Below are 21,433 nucleotides of genomic sequence, written 5' to 3'. Positions count from 1 at the left end.
CAGCAAGCTCTTGTTGCATCTCTTCAGTCGGGACAGTAACTGTAAATGCTTGAAGTGCATGATATTATAAAGTTATAAAGTGTGGTAGAAGTTGAAAATTGCCAGCACTGGAAATGTTACAAATCTTTTGAAAATCAACATGTCCGATTTTATAAAGATTTTTGCATATTGTTGTTGTCATTGACATCATATTGCAATCTCTCAATCTATGTAAGTTTAATTTATTTTTTCTTGTCAGTACACAGATGCATCAGTGCAGTATTTCCATAGCCATGTAATACTAGTGAGAAACATCCCACCGTTGCATCCTTTATCATATGGGTGTCTATCTCGCTACGGTGGGAACTTATTTCCCCGATTAGGCGATAGCAAGTGCAGGCCACACAAATTCAATTACTGCGGGTAAAAAACCTTGCCCATAGTGCGCCGTATCATGTTGGCTCCCGATTTCCTAGCATGCTGTGCAGATAAACTTACTGGGGACCATCACAATCTTCCGCTACGTATTTCAGGGCTATTTATTGTCCAACTTAGTGGAGAGTTGTGTTCCGTTAAAAAAAATGTCAGTATGATAACAGTCAATGTCTGTGCTGACGAAACTAAGTTGGACGTGGACAACTATGTAATACATACATAGAGAGTTTTATGTAAACATGGTTATTGGTTACCTGAAATTGTGACATTTAATTGACATTACTGACAAGATAGAAAATCCCTTCAGTTTAGAACATTTCTTTATTTGATGTTTATGGAACTTCCCAAACATTAGTCAAGCCCTTTAATTCAGATGATCATCAATCAAAATGAGTTGGGTTAACATTTTTCTCAACATTTAATTTTTCTCATCAAAGTTGACAAGACAGAAGCAGTTCACCAACACACTTGTTTTGTGGCTAGGTTGTGCCTCTTTATTCATTGTGCTCGATCGCATCACATTTTATCAATATATCTGGGTCACAGGTGTTGCATGTCAATTTATGACACTAAGAAGAACACCTGCTTCTTATGCCTTGTGACCTACCATTTCTGAACAGGCTTATTAATTCCTTCACAAACAAAACAAGTACCTTGGTCACCTGAGTGTATTTTAGAGTCGTCAGAAATATTGTAAAGGTAATGTGAGTTCCTCAACTTATCTTATATTACCTTGAGGTTGTGACTCCAAACAGGCCACAAACTCAAAACGTGGGATTGCAAAACTAAAACAACTGTAATGAGTTGCAAGTAATCATCAACTTGTAAGAAACAAGGCTATGGTTTAAATTATGCTGAGGACCCTAGACATAGACATGTGTACATTTAACCACATAACCAACAGTTTTTATGCTTACTTAGTTTTGATGAAATACAGAAAACTGTTGAATGTTTGATGTTGATTGACAAGTGTCTGTTATATTGAGGGCTCAGTGCAACAAAGCCTCATTAGCTCCCTTGGGTAATGTGTATAAATGCAATTGTGCTTATGAATAACATTACCCAGGGGAGCTGATGGAGATGAGGCTTTGTTGCACTGAGTCCTCAATATAATGATTAAAAGTTACATCCCCACCATATTTTCAGCATTTACCCCTGAAATTTATGTCGCTAACAGATGATCATATAGAGTGGGGTGTAAGTATTTGTAATGCAGATTATAGCCGATTCAACCCATCGTGGGATGTTTTTCCAACAATCCAGGCTGCCAGTTAATCATCTGCCAGTCATGCATGATGGCCCGGTAGCCTGAATTTGTTTGAAAAACGTACCACAATGGGTTGAATCTGCTATACCTATTTCTCAATGTGTAAATTCATATGATTGATGACAAATTTGTTATTATTATAGATGAGGTGACATGTGATGTCATAGCAAATGCTTGGTCAGCAATTATCATCGTTCTTTCGACCTGACTTTTCAAATTGGATAAAGGGCAACAAGGCTACAATGGAGGGGTCATATTATGTGATTCCATTAAGCCTATCAATAGAACAGTCCCTTACCTTTGTTTATAAACATTGCTGTCACCTCATCTATACTCAAACTAGACACTAAGATTCCTGTTCAAAAAGTGACGTACTGTGAACATCTAGCGTCTATTTTTGTAGTACCACTGATTGGCTGCTTGTGTAATCTGCCAATAGCCGGCATATTATCAAGCCCCTCCAAATTAGAAAATGCTGATGGTGAGTAGTGCTCCACTACAAGGAATCTTGCTTCCTATTGACCCGTTTGCACGGTCATCTCAAAACGAGGTTCTACCCGTAAAGTGCGTTTTGTGTGTGCTTACACCTGTCAAACGGGTGCTTTGATTACGGCGTACGCTTTGCAAAAACCTTCCGCCGTGTTGCTAGAAAAGCAGGATAAATAAAAATGTGTTATTTGCAGGCAGAACCTCGTTTTGGTAACAAGATGGCGGATCCGCTCAAAGGGCGAATAGGCAAAATATCTAATTCTCAATCATGGGAGTCAACTTGGGTATAAACAGATATTTACTACACAAAGACCACACGCTTACGGCGCATAAACAGTTTTGGATATTTTGCCTATAGTAAAAAAATAAACTCTGGATAAATGGAGGTGACAAGCTGCAAACTGTGCTTGTATTTAATATCACTTGTTCTATTCAATTGAGATACAAATGTTAATTATAAATGAGACAAATTAGCTACCATCATACCATGCTTACTTTTTGTGCATGAATGACCTTATTTTGTGCAGGCTTGGTGACATGTTGATTTGAATAAAATTCAAATTTAAAGAAATTGGTTGATTGTTTCAATGGTGATTATGTTGTCTTTGATTTAAAAAACTATGTCAATAAACAAAGTAGGTAATGGTGTCTCCAACGGATGAGGTACAAAACACACCAAGGATCAAAGTAGGATGCACAAGGATACCTAAAATATTTAAAAACAAAGATTCAAGCCAGGTATACCACCCAGCCCCCCAACTCAACACAAAAATTGAGAACCATGAGAGTTACCAAATAGCACGGAAAAGGGGTAATTTTTTTACCAGTAGTGAGGACCGCGAAATACGGGGTATTTTTTTACCAGTAGCGAGGACCGCGAAATAGGGGTATTTAATTTGGACAGTCCGCGAAATTTGATCGTGAAATCAGCAAAATAGGGGTATTTAATTTGCACTGTCCATGAAATTTGGATAAAAGGGTACTTGGGAAAATCCGATAATTTTATGTCAATATTTAGTGTCATTGAAAAGGGGTGTTTGAAATTCTAGTCATTGAAAACCACAAAAAAGGGGTTGTTTTTTGCCAAATTTTGTCCTTGATTTTGCATGAAAAAGGGGGTAAATTTGATGAAAAATCATTGCAAAGGGGGTCTTTAAAAGATTTGGTAACTCAAATGGTTCATGGTTGCCAACTTTTGTGTTGAGTTGGGGGGGCTGGGGTATTCTAACTTGATGTGGGGAACAAGACAAATACAAGATAAAAACGAATGCACTATGCAAACCATGGTGGTGTAAAAAAAGGGTAACTTTTGTGTACTATCCCTGTTATTTTTTATCTTGTCTTTGACTTGTTCCCCACATCAAGTTGGTATACCTGGCTCGAATCTTATGTCAATAAATTGATATTTTGGAGCAGTGTATGCACTGTTTGCCAGGGAAATGCTTACTGGATCACGCTCATGTTGGAAAGATAGTACCGGTAAATGCGATAGTAAACTCTTAGGACTCCCAAAGCATGATCTAGTGATCATTGTAGTTTATAACTGGATGTAACGTGTCTCAACTCACAATCACCTGATCCCACAAAATGAGCATAAAGTCGCCAGGGCACTGGAGAAGATAGTCCATTAATCATGACAAAATTCAATAGAAAACGAAAGACATTGTGGAGGAAATATTGATTTTTGTAGACCAAAGCAAGGAGCCAACTTTATGCTCATTTTGTGAAAGCTGGTCATAGTGAGTTGCAGCTTTGTGGTTCTGAACCCTCGATATGATATGGAAGGATTGAAGTGCCATCTGGATAGCGAGATAATTATCTTGCCTATTCGACATCTTATCAGTGGTAAGTGGACATGGTGATATAATTATGTCGTCAGGGTAAAAGATAATTATTTGGACATGGTGAGATACATTATTTTGCCAAGTCTACTAAAGAGCTTTCTTAGTACTATCCACTTGTCAAAATGACTAGATGGTCGACTTGGTAAGATATTTTACTTTGCAGACTTGTCTTGATAATGTATCAAAGTATCTTACCATGTCAAAGTAATTATCTTACAATGAAAACATAAGTTTATTTGTCAAGTTTAATTATCTCACCATGTCGACATAATTATTTTGCCATGTCGACAAGATGTTGACTTTACAAGATAATTATCTCGCAATAGGGATGACACTTAAAACATTCTGTACAAATGACCAAAACATGATACTGCATGATTGTGGGATAGGCTTTTACGACGGGAATTCATAACAATTAGTGGGTTTTTAGCGGCGGTCAAGTTTAGAACTGTCAAGCTTTCGTCAGGAGTAGCTCTGACTTCTTCAGGACAACTTAAGTACCTAAGAATGAGACATGTAGACCGCCCCTTGTCTACTGATGACTCTGAAAAGAGCCGTTTGCTGAAGACTGCCCTTGTCAACAGAAACTAGCAGATCTCGCCTATCTGCTGATTTTGTAAGTTTGGGTGGCTCTGAAAAGAGCCGTTCAATGAAGACTGCCCCTTGTCTACAGAGAACTAGCAGATCTCGCCTATCTGCTAAATACAAACCACCCCAGCGTGTGTTTCTTTGGGCCTCAAGGATGAACAGATGATTAAATGTGTTTTCAACTGATTTCCTGTCCCAGGTTAAAAAAGAAATAAAACAAAAAGGTGAGCGAGTGAAAATATTTATTTATTTATTTATATTTATAACATTCGGCCGAAGCCAGGCTAAACCCAATAGTTCTCAGAAGCTACTAAATTCAAGGGATGCCTCCGGATATGACGGGACAAGGATATGGGAAGAGGTCCGATTTTAGAAGCAGGAGGAAAACCGGAGCACCCGGAGAAAAACCTGCAAGGACGGGCAAACTCACATGTGGGGAATTGAACCCGGGCCACAGTGGTGAGAAGCGAGTGAGAAGACCACTGCACTAACCCACCAATATGTTCGAACTATTTAAGTTCCCCCCTCATACTTTTTAAATGAATGAATAGACCTGGCCTACTGTATTGTTTAAGAGTTAACTCCTATGGAGTCATTATACATAATGATCATTGCGACCGGGTGCAATGACATGTTTAGCTATAATTTGGTCCATATGTGTAAAACAAATTAGGCTAAACGTTTGCATTTCGATTAATTTAAAAAAGTATTTATGGGGAACTTAAAAAGTTGTGGACCCTATAGAAGCTTATATTAGGAAATGTCTGACTTCTTGTTTGCATGCCACTGAGAGGGAGGGGAAAATAGTGAACCAAAGAATTTAGGTTATTCACCTAGCATTACACCAAAAAGTGTGCATGTTGGCAAAATAGGTGTCATTGCATGTGCGCATCTACATTTGCAGATTATCATTGTATATTGGGTCTTTGCCAAAAAATGCCAGAGGTAAATTATTTTGATTGCAATGCATTATAATTCAATGCCGAATTTCCATAGCATAATGCATGGTGCTATTGTCTGTTCCAACTCCAGTGACGCTTCACCATGCATATAATTGTGCTAGGCAGTCAGCTACCTGCACAACGGATTCTTTTGTTCTGCAAGGCTCACTCAGTCATTTAATGAGGCAATACAAACGATCGAAATTGGTGTTGAAATGAGCAAAATTTTGAGTTACACCTTTTCAGTGTAAAATTTTTTTTCTCAGCCAAATGAAAAGCAATAATTTTCATTTTTTCAGTAAATGGCTGGAAAAACTATAATGCTTGATACTGATTTTTTTTTTAATCCTGGTGTTAAACTTAGGCCTGAAATTCAGTCATTTAGTGTAAGATATTCGATTTTTATAGGCTTCAGCTCGCCCATGAGCTTTTTCTTGGATCAACCTTTTAGCTTTTCAAAGTAATATAGTTCGCTAATGAAGGATTTTCCCAACTTTCTAAAGCACATCACCGTGAGCTATATATCATAGTTTTGTCAGAATTTCCGCTTTGATTTCACCATCTTTCACTGTCGGCTGAAAAAATTTCTAAATCAACACGTGAAATCTAAAGGCTAGTACTAGCATTGTGGATCGATATCCCTGGGTTTAATAGGAATACCGGCATGGCTATAGTGTTGCCAGAACTTCAATATAGCAAAGAAATTCCCAGACCTATAGCGCTCCTACTGATCATGTTTAACCAGAACACCCAATTGGGGATTTAATCGCTGGTCGGGCAATTGGCTTTCAATGAAAAATTGACCTGGATAACAACAAAGGAAATATCGACTATTTCAGCTGGTTGCTCTCGAGATAAAAGTACTCACCATTGCCTACTTTTACTTAGTTTGACATTTTCGGAGACTGAATGGAAAAAGGGTAAAACAAAAACAGAAATTCTGACAAAACTATAACATATAGACCCACACGATGTGCTTTACAGAGGTGGGAAATATCTTCCTTTAGCAAACTATGTTAGTTTGAGACACTAAAACATGAATTCCGTAAAAAGCTCGTAGGCTTAATTCAAGGCCTATAAAAATCAAAAATATCACACTAAAAGACACAATTTGATGCTTAATTTTAACACCAGGATTTAAAAAAATGTATATCCAAGCACCAAGTTTTTAACTGACATTACTGAAGAAAAAAAATATTGCTTTATATTTGACCGAGAAAATTAATTTCATAGCAAAAAGGTGTATCTCTGAATTGTGCTGATTTTTACATGTATCGATCGACTTTTAGCGCGACTAAGCATTTCTAAAGAATTGGTTGTCCAGGCGGCAGACTGAGGTAGGATTAGGCCAATGTTTACTGGAGGGGCATGAAAACTAGTACTACAGCCCTTTTATATTTATTTTTCGACATAAAATACCAATATCTATTTCAATGCATTTAAATTAAATTAACAAGGTGTCATTGGATCTGGAATAGATACACATATACCAGAGGATGATTTAAGCACTTACCAATGCCAAGTTTTCTCTTTTGAGCTGCGCCAGTCTGTAAGAAAATTCATTCATAAAAAAATATGATGTATCTGTAGAGCAGTTTTAAAATTTAATGACTGGCCGGCAATCTCCCTCTCTCTTTCTGGCAGTTCCAAAATAGCATCTTTTGAATACATGTAACACAAAAATTGTGCACCAGATTATTATGTGAAGTGCGTAAATCATCCCCTAGTGCGTCCAAGTGCTATTAGTCTAACCACTGGATGCAAATAAAAATTGGTTTGCAATGGGCCAGCTATACCCCAGTTGACAAAAGTATTAACCATAAGAATATTTGAATTTGATATGAGAACCATGATTCTTTCCTCACTACAAAATTAATACAAAGAAACAAAAAAACACTTTGAAATGTTTGATGAAATCATTTTATTAAAATGATTTTCACAGATTTTAATAATTTACAATTACATTATGATTTTCACACTTTGTTTCAAGTACAGCAGAAAAAAGAAAAATCAAGTGCTACATAGGCTTTAACCATACAGGCAGCTTACACACAGTTTCATACACACTTTTAAGTAACATAAATAAAAGGTAATGACAAAACATGTAACATAGCATCATCATTTTTTTTCTGTCAAGTTGGTGAAAAAATACAAGCATTCTATACTATTCAGCAAATTCCTTCAGCAGTGTCTGTCTGATTATCGCATAAAAAGAACTAGGTCACACGATGCTATACAGCTTGACCAGCGAATGAGGTGCTAATGTCATGATAACATGATTCAATTAGCCAATTAGGACCTTACTACCCTGGGCTTACTACAGTATACGCCATACACTGCGCCAAATTGGTTGACCGCTGAAGAACCGTGCTGAAACTATAGTGTCCCAAAATGTAAATATTGCTTTAATTTACCTGCTTAAGATTTTGACGGCTCAGAAACATAAGGCCTCATGTACATTTTTTTTTTTTTTTTTTTTATTCTGGCATTAACATTTTTAGAATGAAATTCTCTTTCCAATAACAGCCTTGTCTTCATAACTCATCATAAATCATCATGCAGTTATATAGTATGAACACATCTTCAATCGCCTTGTCCTCATAATGGACCTTGTTGCCCCATCAAATCATATAGTATATGATATAGTATACAAATATTGACTGTTATTAGGGGCATGGTTTTAATAATAGGTACCAAATATTATTTCAAAAGCGCTGAGGGTCATAGCATGGTTTTGAAATCATCAAGGACCTATCATTTTAACAGTGCCCCGAATATACAGCAGTCAATATTTGTTCTAACTAACGGTTGTAGGCAATGATTCTTGTTATCCAACAACATTGGCATTGCGATATATAATATATAATATGTTAAAATTTCAGTATGCTGTTTTAATTTCAGTACATTTCCAGGTAAGTATTACCACAAGGTATTACTGTTGCAAGGTTTGAGTCTTTTCAAAGTATTGTCGCTATTGGCCAAGCAATAAAACTGGATTTACTGTTCACATGAATGTCGACTTTAAAATGCCAGTATAACAAGCTCTCATGTAGTTATGTAGTAGAACCAAACCTCCAATCACCATTCTCTCAAAATGGACATAAGGCCTTATGTTTCTGAGTCCTATACCCACCATATCAGGATTATAGTATCTAGAATGTGTTAAATTTCCAATATGCTGCTTAAATTTCAGTACATTTACAGGCAAGGTATTAAATTAATGTCACAAGGTTTGAGTCTTGTTGCTGTTGGCCCAGCAATAAATCTTTTAGATTTGTTTTCTGACAAATACTGTTCACAAAAAGTTTATTACAGTGAGAACTAAAAATGATGATACTATTTTTGAGACTATAAATTACATATTGATAAAAACATATTTCCATGTCACTCTGAAGAAATAAGAACTTCAGTCACTCTTTTTATAATTCATTGCACTGGTAGACTGCATTAATTAACTGTAGTACTAATATTTACTTCAAACAGAAGATGCAAGCCTGAGTCATCTTACAGACAATACATCTTAACCAAATATTTAAAGAGCTTATTCTACAGAATAGTCAATTCTATTTCAAGGTAGTTATATTCAGTTGGTGGCACCAAAAATAATTACTTTTAATTGGGATGGCGCCTCATTAATATTAGCTGCTTTTGAATGGGATAGCCTGAACATAAAAATTGTAGTGAAGTGGCTAACAACAGGCCCATTCCCCCAAGAGGTTGTGATGTACTTGAATTTGAGATTTGCTGAATCCAACTGCAATGGCTACCGGGGGAAAAATACTACAGAATTGGCACCATACGCATTATTGGACTGAATTATCAACTGTTGGTCAAGTAATGACTGAAAAACAGGCATTCCAAACAGTGCCAGACTCATGGAAATATTCACATGCATATCCATCCATAGGATGACTTCAGATGCACCTGTATCCTACCAATGCCATAGTAACATTTATCGTGCACCGAATGTTCTAAAAATGTGTCACACAAAAACAAACATGGTCAAAAGACTAAATTGGTCACAACTGCACAGAATCAGATCCCCACAGTTAACACATAATTTGTGTGTCGTCAACCCAGAACATTGATGATGGAGGCCAGCAGGATAACGCATTATGCAGTCAAGTCATGTAGGGTATCTATACCGGTCTGTAAATCCAGTTCATTGTAGATCTAAATGGTTTCACTTAGCTCACTTGGTTGAATGAACAAGTTTTAATGTGATTAAGCATTGTTTATTCTGTGCCAAAGTGGTCTTAGCTGCTCAATTTAGATCAGGATTACAAAGAAATGGATTTTAGCTGCCCTTCTGTAGATCAACCACAGGTCCAGTCACTTGAGTTGGTCACAATTTGTATTTAGGTCAAGTCAGTCAGGTATATGTGTTTCGTTCACAGTAAGGTTGAGCAGAAGCCACTGTTTTCTTGGGCTAAGTTGGCTTGAACCATGTCAGTCTGTGTATTTACACTTACAGTCTGGATGATTTTGATGTAGTAAGTCACAAGTCATTTTGAACTGTCTAAATGGTCACACTGTACGGAGACACACTTGGGTCTTGATGGGAACAAAACGTTCAAGCCAGGTTAAAATGCTGAGCTTGGTGACCTATGGAAAGAATGAAAATATAGAAAAAAAGACAAAGAAGGCCATACACTCCCAACACATCAAGTGAACAAGTTTACTGTCAACCTTTGGGTTACATACAAGAAAGGGAATTCTTAATTATCCAATCTCAACTGCCACAGAGCTCTCTGACTTATATCGTGTTTGGAGTCGATTTGAGCTAGTCTTGGCAAATAATAAAGAAGTTATTTGTGTCGTCATTTTCAAGAAGTCATGTCAGGTTAAAGGGCAGGTCTATTGCAAAAACAAGTTTCTCTATTCGAAGAGAATAATTATTACATTACAAGTTGACACTTGTTGCAATTTTTTGTGCGTATTTCTCCTGAAAAAGGAGAAATTGTGTGGGTAAAGTTCAGCCTCGTACGTGTTCTTCCCCCGTTTAAAGCGTACATGTTCTCCCCCACCTTAGCTTTGATGCCTAATCAGCCGATCAGATTACTGGTCTGTTGTTATGATTGTGGGACAAAAGGAAACAAGTCGGTTCTTCACTGCAAGCAACTGTATAGTCAATGTCATTTAGAATTGAGTCGAGTCATAAACTTCAATGTGATGTGATCGATCAAAATGGTTTTGTCATATCTCAAGAAGTATTAATATGCCAATTGCCAAAGTTTCACAGGGTTTTCATTATTAAAGTAACTTGTTGACTACATGTAGGTAGTTACCAGAAATGAACAGTGATTATGGCCAATAAGAGACCATTCTGTTCCATCACATCACCTTGAAATGGTTTGTCACTGTCAAGATGAAATACATTTTTTTCAAGTAGCGAAAGTAGTCTATGGTCCTTCTCATCTCAAGTTGAGAGTAACGCCATGTTGGATTTCAGTGGCCGATTCGAATCACGCCCGCTAACCTAATCCTACGACATGTGTACACATGCGTAGAAGGATGATTTGTCCCTATGCAGGCTATGTACCCGCACACATGCACTGATTCTAATCTGCCACTGCAAAATCAAACATGGCATTTCTCTTAACTTGAGACGAGACGCACTATTGTAGTCGTCATTTTAATGAATTGTAAACTTCATTATTTTAATGCAGTGTAACTGCTTCGGGAACTGCTTTCACAAGACCACAAAGAAAAGTAGACATTTACAGGTGCAATCAAAAGGCTGATTATGTCATCTTTTTAATGATGTTGTGCATATTAGCGGTGTTGCTGTGTCTTTTTGCACATCATTTTCAATTTCTTTCATGCAGTTTGCATGTGATCATTTTGTATTATGGTAGTGTATATATCGTCTGATCATGTATGTTTCAAGTTCTTTATGTACAATTGGCTTGTTTTTTGTCAGCGATTCAGAGTTGTTTTTAGGCTAAGTTATGCAGTTTAGTTTACATTAGCAGAAAAAATCAACAGCAAATCCAATAGATATTGAATCATCACATTTTACAGGTTTTGAATGTAGATTTCCTTTTACCATTTTATAAGCAGGTCAGCCTGTGTCTCTATATATCTGTCAGTCTATGAGTCTGTCAGTAGATCATTGTCAGTGCACACTTTGGATGTGCCAGTGTGTGTCATGCTGTCTTAAAGGGTCTGTGTCAATTTGCAGGTCTGCAGTGAATCTTTGCTACCTGTCTTTGTCAGGACATGTATACATCTGTCAGTCTGTATGTGTGTCAGTCAGTCTGCCCATTTGCGCTTAGTCTGGTTAAACTAGTATGTCAGTCGACAGTCTAGTCAAGGATTAAAGGTGCATGAACAGATTGTGGTTCAATTGTAACAATTATTATTATGGTTTCTACCTTACATTGAGGTCCATCGTCCACACATTCTTATTCCAAGTTTGAGTTTAATTTGCTTCAGTGATTTGGATTCTGAAGCAGAAGTATGTATCCTAGTGGCCCATAGAACAGTACATACATGTTAAATATTTACATAGCATTGCTTCAATTAGAGCTTAGCACTAAGTACACAACTTCTGTGATTACCAACAAACTACCATGTTTTTGTTCATACCACCATACTGCAGGCCTTTTACTTAAAAGTAATTTCTCTGAAGTTATGAGAAAAATACGAGCTTTCATCTGCATTTTGGTGGGGGAATGAGGCTCAATCTGGTCAAGTACCTTCAATTTGTCAATAGAAGCTTTTAATAATAATTCACTCATGCATGCCTTCTGACAAAAGAGGTTCGGTCGTTCCAGAATTATTCCTGATTCAAATCAATTCAATGCATGACCATATTAGTTGTGTGACTAGGCCGACTATTTGAAACATTTCCAAGACCACCACAGGTTGTTCTTTTGATTACATAGTACATTAGTTGAGTCGCTGTAAGGATATGCCAGTTACACAGCATGCAAGACAACCTCCATTTCTTGATGATCTCATCATTAACCAACTGTTCCAAAAATGTGTTGAACTTTTGTGATTTTGACACCCTGCTTTATGATTTGGCCATTTTTCATCAATTTATACATCTATGCTGAAGTAATCATTTTCAAAATAAATTACATCACTGTCAATCCATACTGCCACTGGCAGCTTGCACATGTTATAAACCAGCCTCTTAAATACCAACCTGAATTAATACAAAAAAGGTCAAATACATTTACTTCTTTAAGTCATTAAAGGTAGATATGATGTATGTATTTGCTTCAACTCGTCTTTGCATTGCAAACTGACAGTACTAATAAAAATAACTTGAACAAGCAGTACTAAACCTAGCATTGTACACATAATGCTACTTTCCCTGAATAAAAACCAGGAAACATTGAAAATGTCCGATGAAGACGAAACAAAATACTCAAGAAGCACTATACAAAATAATTGATGATTGGGGAACAATACAAGTCTAAAATGGGCAAAGTATAGTCCAGCCTACTCATTCTCCATTAAAATGTATACCGACTGTCATAATAATATCTCTAAATCAATTTCAAAGCACAATATAATGATCATTTTAAAAGAATCTTTGATAGTTTGTCTTGGAATGTCTGAATAAAGGCTGGATATTAACTATAGTAGATCAAATACTACCTAGAACTATTTGCCCATTTTAAAACACACCACAATACAACTAAAGCCCTGGTACCATGGCAACCAGGATGGAATGCTGCATTGTGGGATATCTAGTTTATACACATTTTAATTTTTACTTTTTTGACACACCATTAACATTAATGTTTTGTGTAAATATAAAGGTGGGTTAATTTATAAAATACCCACAGATATACATGTACAATTTTTTTTACCTTTTCTCACTTATAATATGAGAAATTCTTTGTAGAAATGAAGAATACATAATATACAATTACAAATTTAGAGAAAGTACACATTGCAACCAAGCATGACTTTCCCTTTTCAGTTGGTTGCCAATTCAAAATACACACGTGAGTAGTAGTATAAGAAAAAGTCACTTGTCAACTCAAAAATAATATTAATGACTATAAGAAAGAAAGAAAACAATAAATACAATGTCTATTGTCTACTTTTCTTGGTTACACATCACAAGAGTTAGCTGTCAAATTATGTACAAATTCCACGTCAATAGTCAATTTAACAGTTTTGGCTGTACAAAAACTTTTTATGATACAGAAACACACACATTGAAAATGGTGTTAGAAACACCTAGGCCTAGATGACTGTAGAGCTATTTGGCTTTGTGAAACTTTCCTTGTGTCCTCTTTTGTGTAAAGTTGAGTTTCCCTGACATCCTACATTTGATAAACAAAAACCTTTGATGACCAAATATTTTGTGTTTACTAACTATTTATTATAACTATACCAAGGGTCAAAGCATCGATGTTCCCGCGAAGGCCGTATGTCACACAATTGGGGCAGCGCTTTCAAGAATCGGTGCAAGGCCGCCAAAGAAAAAAAAAAGATTCTGCAGTTTTTGCTCACTTACAAAAAACCAAAAAAATTTGCTGTCTCTGAATTCCTGAAAATTTGTTCAATCCTTAATGCTTAGTACATTGTCCGCTGCACAAAAAAAATGGTAATAATTATCGAGTCAGGGCCTGGTCTATACCCGTTACGGGCTCGCACTTTAAGACCTTTCCCCTTTGTGCCAGAATTTCTTAAGATTAGCCATACTGTCCCGGCGACAAAATCCTTGGAGGGAACACTGCTAAGCATTACATAAAATAAGAATGTAAACATTATATAAAACAAGGCCCTAAGTATGACTACAAATAGGAAGAAACTTGACCACATAAGTGGGTGATTATTTAAATCTATCAAACTAATTGGCTTTGAAAGGGGCAAAATATGTTGGGGCAAAATATGTTGGGGCAAAATGGTTTGTAGCATATGACTTAAGCCCAATAAACTTGATACACTTCTTAGCAAAAATGATATGTCAACATCTTGGAGTAATAATCAATTTTTCAAATAAGTTAAAATATTTAAATATATGAGATGAAGCCATTTTTCATTCAACAACTATGAGACTGGACAATACCAAACATAATAATTATTTGTTAAAGATCAGGAATTGCTACATTTTAGCTAGTACAGCATTTAACGCTACACTTGCGTGCTACACAAACTTGATCTGAACATTATATGCTACATCATCTGCTGAAAACAGAAAAAGACAAGATTTTTTGCTAGTTGGTCAGATAAACTCAAGTTTACAAAATAAGACCATCAACTGGTTATTATTATTATAGATATCTGCATGGAGCTGGGAAGATGCATGTATAACAATAATGATAATAGTAACAATAATGATAATAGTAATGCAGAATTTACAATAAAATAATCTACAAAATACCTAGAATTTCAATATATTCTCTCTATCTTTCTCTAGAGCCCTGACATCATGTCGTTGGGATTTCTTTACAACAAATGTACAGACTGCCCTCTACAGGCAGAAATATGAAAGGTTTAGTCCTTTGTAGTACGTAGTAAACAAAACCATATGGAAGTTTTTATAGTTTCTTTTGGTGGTTAAGATAGGGAAATATATTACAATGTCTTCCACCAATCGGAAGCCTATAAGGTTTATTTTATATATTTAACACTGAGTCTAGCAAGTTTTACATTTTGAAAGCAAACACGTTTTGAGTTGATCATATTTTTAAAGTTGTTAAACAGATATACAATTCAGTAAATCAAGATGTAGACCACTAATCAATGTTACCATAAGTGTAACCAAGGCTCAATCACCCTATTTTTAAATCATGCTAAGCATTATAGGTCCATGTTTTCTTCCTCATGTTTTTCCCCAATTTTGTTAGTATTTTTGTTAAATTAATGTCAAAATTAAATTGTCATACTTTATCATAAAACTCAAACATTTTTCCTCTTTATGTTAAATTTGCTTAAGAATCAAGTTTTTCTTTAAAATAGCAACCAAGTCCAATCAAAACCATCAAAAATCACATTTTAACAAAGTTTAGGAAGGTATTTTACATTCAATTCATAATTTTATCACAGAATAAAATTTTCCTCAGCCTATGCACCCCATATTATGTAGGTATGCATCCTTGCCTCCAATTAAAGCAACAAAAAAAAGGAGTGTTTTCTGATAAAGAAATGTAATTTGTGGAAAACAATGAGGGGTTAATTTTCAAATTTCAAAACACATTAATTTTTTATCTATGAATTGCAGAACTAAAATAATCATGATCATACTGTTATTGTGTTTGATCTTTATATCTTTTCCAGAGCAAGAAATGATATCTCAACCTACAGAGAAGTTTATGAGTAGTAAATGATGAATAAAAAAAAGTCTTTGCATTGCTCATAATAATTACCATTATATCTTTGCCATTTTTGAGAAAAGGGGCAATAAATTAAAAAAATCGCAACAAACAGGTGGTTTTTTTTCCAGTAAAACTGTCGGAGACAAGCATGCATACCCACAAATACATAATATACAGGCCTGAGAGGGACCAAAGCCATCTCTTAAATTTGAAACAAAATTTACAAGTTGTTTATTACTTAGTACCCATGGCTTCAGACCCAGATAAATGATAAATATTTGTGGCTTAAAGTCCATGTCACCACAAAGGATGTGTTGCACCAAATATGATTTGCTTATGCAAGGCACTAGGATGCTGCCATAGGCAGTCTCTGTACAATTCTCATCTTTTTGTACACAATATGACGACACGCACCTGATGCATTTTCTAGAAATGGTAATCTTCATATAGATTACTTTGGGTAGATATTATGATAACTTGAAACACTCTCAGTCTTCACTTGTCCTAAAACTATTAAGTTGAACCTAGGCCTATAGGAAAATCTTGAATCATTGAAATTAGAGACAATTCTAGCTCTAATATAAAATATATAATAACCTTTATCTTGCTTCAAACTTGCCAAATGATATTAAACTCACAATGATTCACAGTGATATTACTACCCATTTCATAATATTGGAACAAATCAAATACTTGTAATCTCCAAACCTTGAAATTACCATGCATATTTTATTCTGTCCAAAATCTGAAGCTTACCCATTTTGTTTTCTTCAATATTGTACATAAAAAGATGAGAATGTAGCTAAATAGCAAGGAAGGGAATAATTAGAAATATATCTGATAGAAATATATTAATTTATTGAGAATAATGATTAATCTATTGGAAAAAAGAAGACAAAGACACTTGTTTTTGGTATTTATATACAAGAGATAGTATATACTTCATTTAGTGCCTTTAAATACTACATGGGTTAAGGGTGGAAATATACTCTTTTGTGCTGACCTCACTGGGTTGCCATATACTAACAGCATGTTAAATAGAAACAAGCAAAGTACGAACCGATCCGGACTCACTGATGTAAATGAATTTTCCATCAGTGCAGTAGATATGCAAAGACCATTTTAAACTATAGTCTCACTAAAATACCCACTGTCTGATTCAAAATGATTGCAGGATCATAACTCAGAGCGGGTGGCTAACATACAACATTTTCAGCCCATGTAAGTTTGGTGCTTTAATTGACCAATCATATCATGAGCTGCTTATGATTGACATTAACTGAGCTCTAGCCAAGTTTAAGACTGCACCCTTCAACTCCAATATACTTTGAGTGAAAAAAAAGTTAAAATGAAGATTCTCTAAATGACAAAATTTAACATGAAGCTATCAAACATTGACTTCAGTAGACATAGTGTCAGTCCATGTATCATGATTTTGTTTTGCTTTGATTTTCTCTTTAATACTGATTAAGTAAGACCAACACACAACAGTATAGTTTCCAAGCTGATGAATACAAATATTTCATCAAAATTCATATTCACATCAAGTTACAAGATATCATAATACATAATTAATTTTCACCCAAGACCATGTATAAGTTGTATCAAATAACATCAGATTTTAGCTGACATGATATATCCTGATTTACAGATTTTCTAAATTGTGACTAAAAGCCCACAGTCTCGACATCTAATGGCACATTTGCAATGGTCATTCCACAATATGAAGCTGTTACATGAAGTAGATGTTTTGACGGCAGATCTACAGTCGATAATGCTTTTAAATTCTTCCATATAAGTAGGCTCCACCATATCAAGTTCTCATGACATATATAATAACATGCCTTAGACCAATAAGCAATTATAGTATATATGTGGTTATATTAGACAGATACATTTATTTCTCACTGCATGTACATTTTCACTCACATTTTATTCCTAACTTAGTGTATATACCTAAACAGCAGATTAACCCCAAAGATATAAATTCACAAAGTGTACTGTACCCTTAACAATGAGATTGATCAAAATAGAATTGCACCTTCAGGTTTTATGACACAAGGTGGTCCAAAAAAAAACTACCAATTTTTAATTTGTATTGTTTAACTTCTCATTTGGACCACCCTGTACATCACTGCATCATTTATAAATTATGCTCCATTCCCGCATACAGTATAAAGTATTTTATGTAATATTTCTTCCAATTCATTTAACTTCCGTTCCTTAACATGCAGTCAAATGACTTCATCGAGTTTTAAAACAAATATGTCTTGAATTTTCAGAAATAATTGTAATGAATTCTGGTTTACAGTATACTAGCTGTCATACTTTATACCACATAATGGAATTTAATCAATATACTGTACACTCAAGCTGATGATCTATCTACTGGTTGTCATTTCCACATATATTTTATCACATTTGTATGTAATGTGGGAAAAACATATGCACATTATTGACTCCGTCATCAGCATCATTTGTTCAAACTTCTCACCAACGATCCTGATAGTTATGAAGTGGATAGTGTATATTGCTGACCGAGATCGATGGGCAATGCATGTTGGGAATGAAAAGTGCTCAATTTGTCACCAGAGATCACAAATTTTAGCTCTTTTCCTTCCCAGCATGCATCACTTTTGCTTATCGATCGCTACCAGCAATATACCTTATTGTTGAAAATATTTAGAGGCATATATTGTTAGTCTTTTATACCATATGTCGTTCACCAATAATGGTTGAAGTAATAATTGGAATTTGTGTATTGAAAGATGCCTATGAATTCTCACACATTCCAAAATATCCATGCATTTTAGTGGAATTCAAAAACCATGCCATGTAGTTTGGTATATTATTTCTATCTTTAACTATAGTGGTTCATAAGATATGTATTTGAATACTTATATAATCACCTCCAGTGATTAACTTGGAATGTTGCGTCTGACATCTTGCCAATCAGATGAAATATATCACACTGCGCATGTCAGGAAACAATCACAGCGCACCTCTGCCCCAACATCAGATGCAACACATTCCGAGTTTATCTCTGCCTGCGATTATAGCTGATCACAGCCAATTAACAGTGGATGCTTGTATAATGTTGTTCCACCACATACAATGTCAAATGAACATTCTAGTATTTTATTTGATGGAGGAGAATGTGTTGCTAGCACTGGAATATACACTCTTAAAACTGCAGTGTCAAAATGATCCTTTTACTTCATATTTCACAGTTGCTAGCTATGTCCAAATTCAATCCTTGCCAGTTACAATTGAAGCTAAGCAATGATCTTGTTAGGCTTAAACTTGGACAATGCAGGCATAATTACTTGGATATAAACTAATGTGCTGACCACCAAAATTTAAATGTGCACTGTAAACCCTGGAAGTCAATATTGTTAATCAATTCCATGTACAATTGAATGGACAGCCATGTTTGCGCTATGAGTGGCTCACTATTTCGATCATCAAAGTGAAATGGGAAAAAAACTTTTTATTAATTTAACGTTCAAGCACCATGTGAAATAGCTTACTTCTACTTATCCAACTGGTTCTTTGATGACAATAATTAATTGTCCCAACTTAATTACAGGACACATAATATTATCTACATTACCTCAAATGCGTCCACCATAATGAGACAACATCTTATAAGGAGAGTGAGATCAACTCTCCTGAAACACAGTATAAGTATGATTTTGTGTATCCTTAGTGTAAGATATTCATGAGTTAAGACTGGTGTAAATACTTCATTGAGGAATTGCACAGCTTATGGAATAAAGCTGTACAATCATTCAATAGAAGATTTTCTGTGCTAGTCTTAATCTCTGCAATTTTACACGAAGGATAACCCTATGAATTTGGCCATTCTCAAGAAACATTCACTACAACTTGACATTATCTTGATTTTTATTTTTAAAAAAAGCTCTCCTATAGCTCTCCTTGAGAACTCCAGAAGGGCTTTTCTTTTTCCGATCTGCCCACTGCAAAGAACAGCCAATAGTGTCTGCATCGAAATAAAATGCGAGTGAAATGAAGAGAAACAAAACGAGCAGTATACAACAACAGATTCTGTTGGTGGGTATATGGTCAGTGAGAGGGAGCTCAGCTGTCTGTTGTCACCGTAATTTTTGCTTTTCCCGGCGATGGCTTTCTGTCGTTATTATTTGTGTTAGCTGCTTTTGCATTAGCTGTGGCTGCGGCTGCTGTGAGCTGTCCCAGGTTGAGTTTGCGCATGTGACGTACAACGGCAGTGGCATTGAAAGCTTGCTGGAATGAAAACAAAGAAAGCAAGAAAAAAATGACTTAACTTTTGTTCATGAGGATAAATGATTACCCAAAAGACTTGTTTACCATTGGGTTATTTCAGTTGAAATCCATATCCCTTATAGAAGACATGACCTTATTCTCCCACATAAGGGGTGCAGATTTCAAATAGAGTCCCCCATTCAGGTAATCCCATTTAAAATTCACATTCCAAGTGTGGAAGATTAAGATCATGTCCTCCACAAAGGGTGTATATATTTCAACTGGAAGAGCCTGTTGCAGCAATATCTTATCACTTTTCACCCTACTCATGACTTCACCTGTCTCACAGTATTACACTAACCCACTTCTTATCTGGGCAAATAGTCCCAAAATGATTTTACATTCTATACCTTTTACCTAAAGTGGTCATAGGCTATTTTAATGTGCCTCCTGGCACGTTCGTACAGTGGTAATAAAAATCAAGTGCAGTGAGAATGAAAAATCTGTGCTTAAAATATTTCTATACTATTCAAGTTTCAACCACACTAATGAAGGGGAAATTAAAGAAGTTCATCCACAAAGTAAGACAGATCGAGTCAAAAAAATCCTATAAAAAAAGGCTTAATTTGTGGTAATCAATCAAACATTCAATTTTGCAAAAAAATCAAGCAAATATTGCCTTACAACGCCTCTGTCAACGCTCTTTCTTCCCAATTTTTTGATCGCTCGTGGGGGAAAGCCTCGGGAAGGCGTGGACGAGCGGATGCGCAACAGGCATGAGGGCACAGCGGTATAATGTGTGTATTTTATACAACTTTCCAGAGTTTGCATTTATATTAACATTTATAAACATAATATCATTTAAAGCAATATTATAACATTATCATACAAAATAGATTAGCAATTCTTTGACATAAAATGTTAGTTTTTACTGTCAGATATATCCCCTTTTATTTTTGAGCCGAACAACTACGGCAAAGCAAAGTAAATTGGAATTTACTACCTGCGCGTATGTCGTCAATACGTACCACTCCTTCGGACATGTTATGGTACGACCCTTTGTTGTGTAGATCACCGGCCCGCACGCCGTGTGTACTGTGTGTTATGAACATCGTGTATGCGTTCGACTAATAATTCCATCGTAATAATAAGACGCCGGTTCCGGCACTTTATTCAAAATCTCGGATTTTGACAAAACTACAGCACCTAGAGTTTTGAATTTTGCAGGGTATATTGGTTTAATAAAGTACAATATAATCGTGTAAAAAAGTGAATTAAAAAAAATCAGTGAGGGCGTCCTCCTCAGCAAATGTTATAATATGGCTTTAATTTAACTTAATGTCAATAAACCAGCCG

The 21,433-nt window shown here is 35.6% G+C and overlaps 1 protein-coding gene across 1 annotated transcript in view; it reads right to left on the bottom strand.

Moving 5' to 3' along the window:
* Nucleotides 1-19,811: 19,811 nt before the first annotated feature.
* The window catches only part of LOC140148649 (calcium/calmodulin-dependent protein kinase type 1-like), a 285,030-nt gene continuing 283,408 nt past the window's right edge, over nt 19,812-21,433 (bottom strand). The window contains 1 exon segment of the mRNA XM_072170681.1: nt 19,812-20,098. Coding sequence (XP_072026782.1) covers nt 19,934-20,098 — 165 coding nt within the window. The 3' untranslated portion in view covers nt 19,812-19,933.

Source organism: Amphiura filiformis, chromosome 3 (assembly GCF_039555335.1).
Source record: "Amphiura filiformis chromosome 3, Afil_fr2py, whole genome shotgun sequence".
NCBI classification, from domain to species: Eukaryota; Metazoa; Echinodermata; class Ophiuroidea; order Amphilepidida; family Amphiuridae; genus Amphiura; species Amphiura filiformis.
The sequence above is the reverse complement of the archived record's forward strand: the minus strand, read 5'-3'. Positions and strand labels throughout refer to the sequence as shown.